General features: G+C 40.8%; 1 protein-coding gene across 1 annotated transcript in view; it reads right to left on the reverse strand.

Annotated features, from left to right (window-relative positions):
- Window positions 1-6,045: 6,045 nt before the first annotated feature.
- Window positions 6,046-13,907, reverse strand: part of slc4a10b (solute carrier family 4 member 10b) — a 68,185-nt gene continuing 60,323 nt past the window's right edge. The window contains exons 17-24 of the mRNA XM_034186488.1: window positions 13,537-13,650; window positions 13,292-13,453; window positions 12,862-13,113; window positions 10,522-10,590; window positions 10,185-10,358; window positions 6,375-6,497; window positions 6,231-6,295; window positions 6,046-6,137 (exon numbers count right to left, since the gene is read on the reverse strand). Of these exons, the coding sequence (XP_034042379.1) occupies window positions 6,068-6,137; window positions 6,231-6,295; window positions 6,375-6,497; window positions 10,185-10,358; window positions 10,522-10,590; window positions 12,862-13,113; window positions 13,292-13,453; window positions 13,537-13,650 (1,029 nt within the window). The 3' untranslated portion in view covers window positions 6,046-6,067. The remainder of the gene's footprint in view (window positions 6,138-6,230; window positions 6,296-6,374; window positions 6,498-10,184; window positions 10,359-10,521; window positions 10,591-12,861; window positions 13,114-13,291; window positions 13,454-13,536; window positions 13,651-13,907) is intronic.

The raw sequence follows: 13,907 nt of genomic DNA on the forward strand, positions 1-13,907 counted from the left end.
TGATCATTTAGTACTAAAATAATTATAAAACTCAAATTACCAAATACAACCCAGTTTAATTAAAAATCATGTAGTACCAAAATGGTATATTTATTTTAAAAGGTAAAGCATGGTCACACATTTTACTTATTTACTTATACATTTTCATTACTGAAATACCTTGAATTATTTTTCAAAGTTTTATGTGCCTTTTTACTAGAAATGTGTGTGGCAAGTATAATCCAAACTTTTTCAGGTTCACTTATGACCAACCGGTAAAATCTATGAGATTTTTGACATTTTGGCTTCAGATGGTATTGTAATTTGCCAACTCTAATCATTATGTTTTATTGTTTTCAGGGAACCACGGCTAACAGACCTAGAATAGCAAGATTTATAGCTGCACAGGCATTGAGACTGATTCTTGATGCCTAGAGTGAGGATGAAAAGGATGATGGATAAATATATTAGAGAGTGAAATAAATATGAAGAACCCTAAAACAATCAGTTATATAGAAGTATTCCAACATAAAGTAAATGGGGTCATAAATAACCCCACTTGGTCATATTAGTTGGTCACTTGAGGGTTAAAATGAAGCTCTGTGTGTTCAGTTTTAATGTTGATCAGTGTTGATGTTTTGAATGTGCACCATTTGTTGGTTTCAAATATCTGTTCCATATTACGTCCTGCTTGGGGGGGAGATACTCTGGAGTTTAACAGGATGAGGCGTGTCACCTGTCAGCTCAACATTACAAAGCAGTTTTCCCCATGATGCTCCACACAGAGGACAACATCAAGGAATGAAAAGGAAATCACGTCAATCAACACGGGCCCATTAGGGACCCACTCAACACCATGTGGTTCTCCTTGGAGTGGAGACAAAACAGCCACTTGAGCCAAACACCTGACACGCTTTGGGATGCGCTTCCTCTCCGAGCTGTCATCCTGTGCAACAAACCATCTGTTGATTCCAATAATCTCAAATCTGTTTGTGGAACAAATCTCTGAGGATCACAGCACTAAGCAGTCATCATGATGTTAGTAGGATCAATATTACATGTACACACTAACCCCTTAATGATCAACTCAACCAGCGTATTGACATCTACATTCTACTGAAAAATATGAGGATATTAAAAGGACTGAACATGTTTCATGGACTTCGTGTGTATTGATCAAACTGAGCAGTTCTTAGAAAAATGGAAGTAAAATGAAGAAGTTAGAACAACTCAGATTTAATAATGTGGCCATTTAATCACACTAAAACCTTTTAATTAAGATGGTTCAACTTAACTGACCTTGTAGAGAATAAATCAAATACACTACACTACTTAACTAAATGCTTTACTAAACTTGTCTTTGTCTTACTGAGGTCTCATGTCATTTACTGAGTAATGGTGGAGTTGGAGTTAGTTTTAAAAATCCATGCAAATTTCTTACGTCTTGTCTGTCAGATGTGGGGTTTTCCTGTTTTGCACACTTTAACCTTCTTTTGAGTTCCACTTTAGTTTTCAGCCTTTGTTCCTTGGTTACTTTGTGGTTTACTTTTAGGTTGGTAATTACTTATGGTGTGTTTTAGGTTCTGCTCACCCTCAGAGCTCTTTGTGGTTTGATGTTTCACTTTGTGTGCGTGTTTGTAGGCGTGGCTATGTCACTTGATGTTCCTTCACAGGTGTGTCTCACTGTAATCACCCCACCTGTCTCTCGCCTTCTTGTTACATGTCACTATTTAAGTTTGTCACTGTGCTGTTCTCTTTGCGTGGGTTCCCTCCGGGTGCTCCGGTTTCCTCCCACATTCAAAGACATGCAGATTAGGTAAACTTTAAATTGTCCGTAGGTGTGCGTGCGGGTGTGAATGTGTTTGTTTATATGTGGCCCTGTGATAGGCTCCACCAACCATAACCCCTAATTGGAGTAAGCAGGTATAGAAAATGGATGCATGGATGGACTGTACTGTTCTCAAATGCTGGGTTATTCCAGTTGATTTTCTTTACTTTCCCTGGTGCTGCTGCTGTCTGTGTCACTGTTTGTTTGGGCTGCTCATTAGTTCTGGACAACCTCATTGCCTGGCAAGTAAACCACTGACTTTTTTCCCCTATGCCTGTCTGGTACCTGTCTGTATTTTTGAGTTCAATCCTGACATAAACAACATTTTGAGACATAGTCTGAAATAAATCATTCTGAAATAAAATTATAAAGTAAAAAGTAGAAACTCGATGCAAAAAAGAAAACAAAGCTGTTGCTGTTGAGGCAAGAAACAAAACTTGCCAATTTTTTGAGTTTTTTCAATTATATCCATCAACGTTCTACTCAGAACAAAGCAGATCTTCCATTCCCAGCTGAGTGAAGGAAAATGACCCAGAGGAAGACAGAAGAAACGCTACAAGGACCATCTGAAGCACAATTTCAAGAACTGCTCCATTGACTGGAAGATCTGGGAAGAACATACGAAAGAACAGGCCAGCTGGCGAGCAATGATCTTCATGGGAATGGAAGTCTTTGGAAAAATGCAGATGAACAACACAGAGGAGAAGAGGAGAGAGAGCAAGATCCTGGTCAGTAGAAGCTTCCCACAGCAACCATGTGTAAGAAACAGTGTGCATCAAGACTGGGTCTGTGTCTCCACCATCCCATACGGGAATCGATCAACAGGCGATCTTCCTCACTACTGAGGCATTCCCACAACTCTAAACAAAGTTACTATTTCTATGTATTAGAACCTGAAAAGGTTTTATATTAAAGGGTATGTGTACTTGTACTGACTTTTGCTGATTTGTTTTTGTTGTTTTTTTAAGGCCTGTATTTTCAATATAGTGTACTGTTTAATTTTTTCTTAAGGGTTAAATACTGTATTTGTAATGATGAAATAATTTGACATTTAGTGATATTGCAAGGGGATATACTATATACTATAACTACTACTATATGTTTCAGTCGGGTCAGTCAATTTTGACTACTACCAGTAAACATATAATCCAGTACTACTACATGGTCGGGTGGCCATCGACTAAACTGGCTCAACTCACCTGTTTGTTTTACAAGCAGTGTGGTTTTGGGTGGGTAGACACCCAGCAGAACTAAAAACAATATTTGCAAAGGGCAGATGAGTTCTTATTGAGCCAACGGCCATCTACCACTTTGCAACTCTCCAGCATCAACATCGTCTCAAATTATGTTGGAATCAAGGTTCTGGAGTAGCCAAGTGGCCTTGGTTTGTGCACCCAAGTCCGTAAAACCATGCACACACAGTCCTATGAAATGTTCAGACATTCTTTCTTGGATAATGCTACTGCGTACCGGGTTAACACCGATGCGCCACCCCACTTGGCAGCGGCAAAAAATCTGCAAAGACTGGGAAAATCTTGTCCACCTCATCCAAACTGTACTCAACTCATGAAGTTTGCCTCCTGTCCTGGAACGTCCATACCTTGATGGGCTCGGACAATCGCCCTGAACGATGCACAGCTTTGGCTGGACACAAATTGAAGAGACTGGATATTGATGTTGCAACACTGCAAGAAACTAGGCTACCTGAGGAGGGGAAGATCGGTGAGATAGGATCTGGTTACACTTTCTTCTGGAAAGGTCCACCTCAGGATGATAAACGCATCCATGGTGTAGGACAAGCCATCAAGACATCCTTCCTTAAAGATCTTAAAGGGCTACCAACTGGTCTGAGTGAGCACCTCATGACTACCAGACTTGCGCTCCAAAACGATGATTACATTACCATAGTTTGTACGTATGCTCCTACTTTGGATGCAAACAACACTGTGAAGGAAACCTTTTATGCTGCTCTAGATCAAGCGATTACCAATAGACCCAACAAAGATCGCCAATTGATCCTCTGTGACTTTAATGCCTGTGTTGGATCCGATCATGAGATTTTGACACCAATTGGACATAATGGAATTGTAAAAATCAATCAGAATGGCCAACTTCTACTTACCAAGTGCACCAAGCACAATCTCCTCATTACCAACACACAGTTTCAGATGAAGAACAGATATAAAGGAACGTGGCAACACCCTAGATCAAAGCACTGGCATCAACGTGATTTTATAATCACCAAGTCTAGAGACCGTAAGGAAATTTAAAAAGCTTGTGTCATCATCAGCTCTGATAGCTTCCTAAGTGATCATGGTATAGTGAAGTGCGGAATCGTGATCAAGCCCCGAAAGAAAGTAAGATTTCAAGACAAAGTGAAGAAGGTTGATGTTGCCTTCCCACAAAACCCAATTGTTCAACAAAAACTTCAAACAACACTGGCCAGCAATCTGTTACAACTCACATATGAAAAACAGCTTCTCTTCAGTCAACTTTCTACTGGATCACATTGTGTTGGCGCTCCTAAGAAGAGATACAAGGATGTCCTTAAAAGAACTTTTAAAGACTGCAAGATTACTGACTGGACTACAGCCCCAGCAGATAGATTGGTTTGGAGGAGAACAGTTTGTGAAGATGGAAACCTGCTGAAGCACTGAAACAGCTGGCAGCATCCTAGTTCAATGCCTGGATGAATTTCTTCTGGACCGCCATGCTCACGTTGAGGGGCAGTGATGATGATGATATTATATGTAGACTTTTAATACATATAATAAGTAGATATGGATTGTATGGTATTTTCACACTTGACAAAGTAATGATAGCAATGATTAACCTTTACCAATAAAATCAAGCTAATGTAACACATGAAAATAAATAAAATACAAGAGTACCATACAGAATTCACTGGTTAATGAGGAAACACAATATTCCTGACGTGTACATTATTTTACTAGATGTAACTGAAACACAAAAAAGGAACAAATGACAAAAGACACAACTCTGCTGATGGTCCCAGACAATGTGTCATCTGATTTTTCTTGATAATACACGCCAACACTGTGGAAAACTTTATATGTCACAACATTTATGCTGATTATGCAGGATTCTCACCTTATTTAACAACAGTTTTTGAAACTTACCAAACAAGTTGATTCACCAAATAAATTAAAAACAGGTGAAACAATAAGTGAGATAACTGCTTTAAATAATTAACTGTTCAAAACGTTCAAAACACTAAATGATCAAATTCTTCAGACAAAGATTTACTGTTTTGAAATGCTGAAAACGGTAAATCAGGTGTTTCACAAAATGACTCACTCCACACCCCCCCCCCAAAAAAAACCATGTTCACAACTCAGACTGATTCACTCTTTTGGACTATGCAAAACACAAAATTAAACTATTGCTTAACTTTTTCTAAATGCTTAACACAGTAAATGAAACAAATACAAACAGGGAAGGGGCAGATTTATTATCCTGTATTACTGTGAACATGTAGGTTTGTTCATATCAAATAAATCAGCTCAATGGTTTAAAAAAAATAGATGGAGAGCGTTTAAAATGAGCTATTTAAAAACACTTGTATAACCATAAAGTGCTTTGCATCTTCTTTATGTTGCACAAAAAATTTGTAATGTAACTTTTCTGCCCCATTTTTCCCTCTCATAATGCTTCTCCAAAATAACACTGTCAAATAAAATAGAAATAAATATAAAGTGCATGTCACTGGATTAAGATTACATAATAGTCTAATTAGCAGACTTTGCCTGTTTGGGTTTCTTTATCGAAATAAACAAAATGATCCAAAGCTCCTAATTAACGCCTGCACAAAATCTGGACACAATTATAAAGTGTCTTTTAAACTACCGCAGATCAATTAGAAAAGCTTAGTTGTAAATGTACATCAATACTTAATGATATAAGAAGAAGGAAGGTATGTAGTGACTATACTCCATTGGTGTGTTATGTCATCAGGCCCAGAAAGTTGTCAGGGGATAGGACAGAGTGCTTCTGAAGTCTGGACGTGAGCTTCGATGGAGATAAATCAGGAAAACTAAACTTCTCCGAGAACCTTCCAGGAACAATGTGAGGAAAGTTGTGAATGTAGGTGATGATAGTTGATCTGAAAGACAGATATGTTTAAGTTTCAGTGTATTTGTTGTTCTGTGTCATCACAAGTTCCTATAAGCCATGAAGGAATAGATGCTCCAGAAAGGGAAATACTTACTGTATTTATGTTCTGCTCCTTTCTAAAGTGTCTTAGGCATTCCAAGTATTTCCAAAAGTGCCTTTTGACATTTCATCTGTGATGTTTATGATGGGTACACCTCTGCAACAACACCAGGCAAATAAATTACTAGAAACTATGAGAACATCCACTAGTTGACATTAATGTGAAGGTCCATAACATACAGTATCTTACCTGTACCCTTCTAAGGGCACTTGCTCTGCTCCCTCATCTTCTGCTAACATGCTCTGTTCCTCATCCTGAAGGTTGAAGATACAGTTTAAAAGCAAGTAAACAACATTTTTTTGTGTGTGTGTGTGATGCACAAGGGATCAGCACCTCATCAGCAGAATCTTCAAGCTTCTTCTTTTTGTTCTCTGGCATGAGGTCATCCAGCCAGCTCAACTCTCTGGTGGTGAAGATATGCTCCATAAGCTTCCTGATAAACACCAGAGCCAACACCTGCACAAATGACCCGTCATTCCCCGTCACGATCAAGCTGCAATGATGTGCACGGGACATATAACTGCTAACAACATTTCTCTTTCTCAAGAAGATCGAGATTTCATTTGAACATTCAACTTCAAGCACAGAAATCTTGAACACCATCTAAACTTGGATAAGTGACTCCTCTGAGTTGAAGTGTGCCACATTACCCTTAATCTAGGGGTACAGATGGCCGGCTCTGCACCACTGTATATCAGAAAGATAGATTAGATTAGATAGAACTTTACTGATCCCTTGGGAAGACTCCCTCAGGGAAACCGAGGTTCTAGCAGCATTGTATAGCAGCACACAGAGTATCAAAAGTGAAAGTAAAAAAGGAAAACAATAAAAATACACAATGCAAATACCAGACATACTGGTTTACTGGCTACTACTGTTCCTCTCTTCCCGTTCCCTGTCTTCCTGTTACTGCTCCTCCCCCTGAGTGAGGAGTTGTACAGTCCAATGGTCTGAGGGACAAAGGAGTTTTTCAGTCTGTTGGTCCTGCACTTGGGAAGGAGCAGTCTGTGGCTGAAGAGGCTCCTCTGGTTGCTGATGACAGTGTGCAGAGGGTGGCTGGCATCGTCCATAATGTCCAGCAGTTTGTCCAGTGTTCTCTTCTCTGCCACCGTCACCAGAGAGTCCAGCTTCATGCCAAAGCAACAGAGAGAAATACTTTGGCCAGTTCCAGTACCTTAGATGTAATTGTGATACAAATCGTGAGTTTGTCAGACAAACCAAAAATGCTTATAGGAAAGCCTCAAGACAAGATGTTTATTTTGACACAAATTATAGTTCTTTAACAAATCCCATAAAAAGGACAATACATTTGAAATGGAATCTCATTCAAATTGACTCTATTCTTAGCTGTTTTCTGCCCACATATTACTTGATATTTCATACTGGGCCAAGTATTGTCCTATAAAAAGGACAATAAAATTGGAATCTCATTAAAATTGACCCTATTCTGAGAGAAATGTTTCCTGCCCCTTCCAAAATTTGCTTCAAGAGGGCCCACACATTATGTGATATTTTTGTACCTAACCAGCTCTCTGCATAAAAAAAACTTATTGACTTCACCAACAGTTAGTTTACAACTGTGTTTTTTGCAATCACTGTGCCAACATAAAAGAATACAGACAATTTAGTGTTTTTAAGAAGCACGGGGTGTATAACATTAAAGTGTTCATTAATTGCAATACCCCATTTGTAATATATGTATATACATGTGGCTGCTTTTGTATAGGCTGAACTAAGGGCCTCTTCACACATAGTGCGAATATGTACAAGTCAGGGTGACTCATGGCAGTAGAGCTTGTATTAGTGCAACACCACGAAACATTGTGCCGACAGGCAGGCGTGCACGATGCCGGTGCAACGGTTCGTGCACGCGGGAACACAGTGTGAGCAGCAGTGCGATGTGTCACCACATTGTGCAGGTGCCGTGAAAATAAAATAAAAAATACATGTCACACATGGGATTCGAACCTGCGCTTTCCAAAATCTCTGGTTGCCAATCAGGAACTTTACCACTGAGCTACCATCACTGGCCTATGAAAGGATCAGGAAAGACATGGATGGCGCACCACAGGACAGACACCACGTCATGTGAAACAGAGCCCATGTGGGTGATGTGACATTCAGATCGCCCGTCGCGTGTTATGATCTGACGGTCCGTTTCAACCTGGGGGCAGCCTATCAATGGGCTGCAGCGTGCGCATGCGTGCCCGTCGCCACAGTGATATATTTTTATTTATGTCCACATGATGACAGCAAGCAGACACACGTGCATCACAGTGAGCAGTTGTTAGTCCATGTCTGTCCAAACACAGTAAGTGTTGTCCAGATCCACAGATCTCCACAGCCACTTCTGTCAGCAGCCATACCTCCTGTCAGTTCAACGCATACACCAAACCCACACTCGTGGGGCACCTAGACAAATTATACTGCCAGCACGACAATGATTGTCTGCTGACTGTTGTAGTGTAAATAGTGCGAATGGCCACACATTTTCTAAGTGCCATGCGAGCAGTGTTAGATGTTCGTGTGTGTCACCTGGAATTTGGCCGACACCTGCTGCGAGAGGGTTTGATGAGTTTGCACAGCACAGACTGTGTCTTTCAGCCGCTGGTGTGCACAAATAGTTGTAGCAATAGGTGTACAAGGCAGCTACGATTTTACACATTTTGCACACAATTTCTGCTTCATGCGTACTTTATGCACAAATCGACCAAATTCGCACTGTGTGTGAAGGGGCCCTAAGAGATGGCTTAAAGACAGTTTCTGAATGAACAAGAATGCCAGTAGAAAAGCTCATTTTAATTATCCCATGGCAAAACACTTTCATAGTGTGGATAATATAGTAATCCAGAAGGTCTCATGGTTGAAGGTCTGGAAACCATCAATAAGAATATCTGAGGTGGTGATAGACTGAAGTTATTATTACAGAGAGAAACATCTTATGTCCATCTTTCAAGCTGCAGTACACCCAGGGCTAAATGAAGAAATTAATTTCCATTCTTTTGTGTAACTAATGGTATGGCGTATGCCCCGCGACAGACTGCCGTCTTGCCCAGGGTGTAACCTGTCTCATGCCCTATGACTGCTGGGATAAGCTCCAGCACCGCATGACCCTTAATTGGAGTAAGCGGGTGTAGAAAATAATGAATGGAAGAAGTCGGTTTCAGCATTTTATCCGGATATTCCACTGTTAAAGGAGATTTTTTTTAATGAAAGACGTGCGGATGGGTCCGCGCTTCGGGACGCAGCCGGCGCGGTGCGGCGGCACAGGAAAAACACCTCCGTGTTGATAACCATTTGTAAAATCCAGGCGGCTTTTGATGGCTTTCAGTGGAGTGAGTATATGAGAAACTGTTTAACAGCTGGACATGTTCCAACTTGTCCTTAAGGCTTCCAACGGAGGTGTTTTTCCTGTGGCGGAGCATCGCGGCGGCTGCAAGCCGACCCCGCAATCCGCCCGCACGTCTTTCATTAAAAAAATCTCCTTTAACAGTGGAATATCCGGATAAAATGCTGAAACCGACTTCTTCTGAAACTTCTCTGTTCTCTCACGACGTCCTGGATCAATAGAGCCTGAAATGTGGAGGTTTTCAGCTTGAAACAGGCTGACGACGGCGCCTGGGACCGCTGCACGACGTCTCGCTCCGTGGGAAGTCCTTAAAGCGACAGTATCACCTCAAAATCTCTCATCAGCCGTTAAAATTTTCACAGAAAACCAGCTTAATTTTTCGAACCGTGTCCACTTCGATGTGTCTCACAGGTTTAGAAAAAATTTTGATCAAACAAAGCGCCAGTCTCTCAGCAACTTCTCAGACAACGGAATTCCGACGAGGGGCTGGACGACTCCTCCCACAAGGAGTGCTCACAGGCGAATGACGTCACCGACAGACGTGGAAAAACTCACGCATGCGCACGAGGGTTCAAGCATGTCTGACGTAAAAACATATGAATGAAATCCATATAGTTTTTGAAAAAAATAAAAAGGACCTATACGTTATGGACAGCCCTCGTACTTGCTACCACATCCACCAAGGCCGGCCCTGACATCCACCAACACCTTATGGAACTACTTTGGATGCCTGCAACCAAATATGTTGAAAGTTGCCTGATAATGCAAATTGAATAACAGGGCTGATTACATACCAACATGGGAAAGACAACAGCTGCCTTGGAGGTCTTGATGACCCACAACAGGATCAAACAGCTGAGCTGGATGATAGTGAAGAGGTGAATCCTCCTCAGAGGTACGTGGCGTAGATAGATAAAATCTGGTTGGTGTTTGGCTGGCATACCAAAAAGTCTCAGACGGTCAAAGAACTGGAAGGAATAAAAAATAACACTTCTTAAATTAGCTTCTTTTAAAAAAGAATAAAATAGAATATAATCCATTGGGCTAGTTCAGAAGGAACTTTAATGGAGTAATACTAAACATGTGCCATTAAAGTCATGCTGATTTTATAAAAGGTCAATGAAAATTTACCTGTATGCCTCTGAGAGAAGACGCTCCCATATAAAGGAACACTCCGTATAACACAGGCATAGGAATAAACTGAAGGACAATAAAAATATATATATTATTCTGTAATAGCAGCTACATATTAGTTGAAAGAAAAGCAGCAATAATATCCAACTACAATCCAGAATAAAATATTGAGAAATGTCTGAATTAAATCCTTGATCCCTCATTTCCTGAACTTTCCACAATGAGGATTAGGTTATGCCATTGAATGTAGTGCTTTATGTACACATTGGCAGAAGGAACAAATTACTACATGTTCAGCAAAAGTTCAGAATAAAACTAACTTGCTGCAGTACAACCCCAGTAAATAATGAATTTATATAAAAAAAATAAATAAAAAGCAGCACAAGACTTTTACATTGAAAAAGTTGCACTGTGCCTTCAAATGCAATTTAACTTAACCAAACTTTCCAATGACCCACTGGTTTTAAGAAATCGTTTTGCAGAAGGAAATGGCTACTGTTTAAACTGTGTCACATAATATATTAAATACAAAATCATGCCCTACCAATCTTCCTATCTGTTCCAAAATTAGATGGATATTTGTCCCAAAGTTACTAAAATAGCAGATACAAGGATAGCTACCAAGACAGCTACCTTTGCTAGCTAGCATGTGAGTAAATCATAAACCAACTTGAAAACCTTGTCTTAGCTCATCTTCTGCCCAATGATATTTAAAAAAAAAATGTATTGTAACCTTGCTGTTGTGGTCACTATTTTTGCACAAGGATAGCTCCATAATCACAGTGCTATGCTACATGGTCAACTGCACATTACGCAAGAAGGAAATATTATGAAATTTCTAGCCTGTCGTAGTTCACACTCAACTGAAAAACACTTTATAATAGACAAGGACAGATACCACAAACACGTTTTCTGTCACTAATTACTGATCTAGTTTGGAAAGCTCAGTTGCGACAACAAGCTAACACACCTCGCTTTACAAAACATTAGCATGTGGCTAGCTTGAGTACAAACTCAACAAGTTTGCTTTTGAGCAAATAGTCTTTGGATATTATGTATTCATTGAGTAAACATTGTCTAAAATCACAATCTGGGCAACAGACTATCATTTCACCCTGCTGTTAAGACAAGTAGCCTACTAATTTATCAAGGGTTGACACAGCATTTTCCCCATAGAAAATCCAGTATAGATATATATTTGGAATGTTTTTTTAATGCTTGATGTACAAGAGGCCTTAAAATACAGTATATGTTATTAGGCAAGTGTGCTAACTGCTTGTGCCACTGTGCTAAGCCACTGTTAAGGCGTTGTGTCAGATAAGCCGTGGTCACAACCCGCCGTACTTGCACGTGCGTACAGTCTACTTGCAAAAACGTGGGCTAAATTTGGAGATCCGTACGTCGTAAGTACTGCCTCAGTATGAATTTAGGAGCACGCAGACACGCCGTAGAGGTTTTAGTGCATGCAGAACTTTCACTGCGGTCAGGCTGCGGATTCACCAGCAGTACAGATGACACACGTTGTGAGTACTGCCTCAGTACGGATTCAAAGCAGCACATTTTCATTCAATTACTACTGAATTAACCAAATCCGTACGTAGGCAGTACGGATTACGGCACTCACCACATACTATGGAGGCTGACAGACTTGCATGCACGACGCAGCTTCTCACTTGAACTTGGACTTTATTTCCAAACTTCAGCAACACAGACACTCCACAGCTTCAGTCTGATAACTAGCTGTAACTTTTCGAGGCAAGTAAACACTCGTACAACTGATCGCTGCAGGCTGGACATGCTCATGCATTGCCAACGCCGAAAAACACCTGCCGCTCCGGTCCTGCTCATAAAAAAGAAAAGCAACCCCACACACACACTGCTTTATTGTCAACTCTCTTTATCGTTACACTCCTAGAGACGTGCGTTGAACGTACTCTCTCCCTCCTCTTGCTACTGCCTCCGTACGTTTTCACAAAAACGTAGTGGCCGTGGCATCCGCAGAAAACATACGGCGAAAGAAAATGCACGGTGGGTTGTGACCTGCGCTATAATTATTTCTTTCACCATGCAAATGAGGATACAGGAGAAGTCGGCCTGATGCAAACTCAGCCTCCGACGTGAACTGGGCACTGCGCTGACCCTAACCGTGCTCTTACCCCTACCTCTAAACCTACCACTACCACTAAACCTAAACTGGGCGAAGTTCTTAGCCTGGGCCAAGTTCTCCCAAGGACCAGGTTCTCTTGTTACTGCAGGTGATACTCTTGTGTTTTTGGAGGTATGTAAGTGGAAAAAGAGTGGAATTAGACAACCCTAAAATTTGAGACTATATCTGACCTTCAGCACAGATGTCATGAAAACAGAGCAGCCCATGAGGGTGAAGATCATTAGGCCTGTAAATCGCTGCTCTCTGATACCAAGGAACTTTGGCTGCTCTCCAGGAGCTGAACACTCTGACTCAAGCTTCAGGCTGTTGACGTGGGTGATGGAGAGGACGGTAGCTGCCACGAACCAGGGCAGGCCCATCAAAGAGCAGATGCCAAGCATAACCCCCACCATAAACAAATCCAGGTGGTAGCCACAACCTTTCTGAATGGGGAAACATCATTCAAAGGTACACTTGTATGAAATCAATTTGATACATTTAACAATAATTCCACTAAAAGATGGGAACAAAATTGACATGAAATCAAAAAGATTTATCTCCAACATGCTAAACATCATTAAAACACAGCTTGTTGGTTCTAATCAGGTGTCTGGAAAGTACCTTAAGTTTGTGTTCCTTCCTGTTGATGATGACAGCTGTGATCTGCTGGTCCATGAAGATGAGGATCGTACAAAGAAGAGCTGGGACCACCGTTATGGCTACCGTCCACAAGGGATTGGGTCCCAATGGGTTGATAAACCAACCACGATCATCTCTGGTAGGCTGGTCAGCAGTAATTCAAGTTAGTTGTACTGACTTAGGTGTGCATTGTTCATAATATTACCTTACAATCAGGTTTAATTTACCTTAAATACACTTGGAACTTTTAGTTTAGGGGAGGGGATCCCTAAAGTGTAGTCAACCAAAACCATGGTTAGGATAGTGATGAAAACTGCAAAGTCACTGATGATGGTTCTCACCTAAGAAAGAGGGAAAACTTTGTCACAATAATAATAAATGAAAATTACATTGAATAACTTGGTTTCTTCCTAACTATTTGATGTAAACTCAAAACAAAAACGTTGCAGTTAACATTACTTGCGTCCTCAGATTTTCCCAACCATCAGTCATGCAGTACTCCCTACTGAACACCAGAGGGCACCTCAGCACCGTTCTAAACAAGCCATGTTGGCCAAAAATACCTCGTGTCCAATCTGACTGTAATGAGGCTGTATGA

This window comes from Thalassophryne amazonica, chromosome 14 (assembly GCF_902500255.1).
Source record: "Thalassophryne amazonica chromosome 14, fThaAma1.1, whole genome shotgun sequence".
NCBI lineage: Eukaryota > Metazoa > Chordata > Actinopteri > Batrachoidiformes > Batrachoididae > Thalassophryne > Thalassophryne amazonica.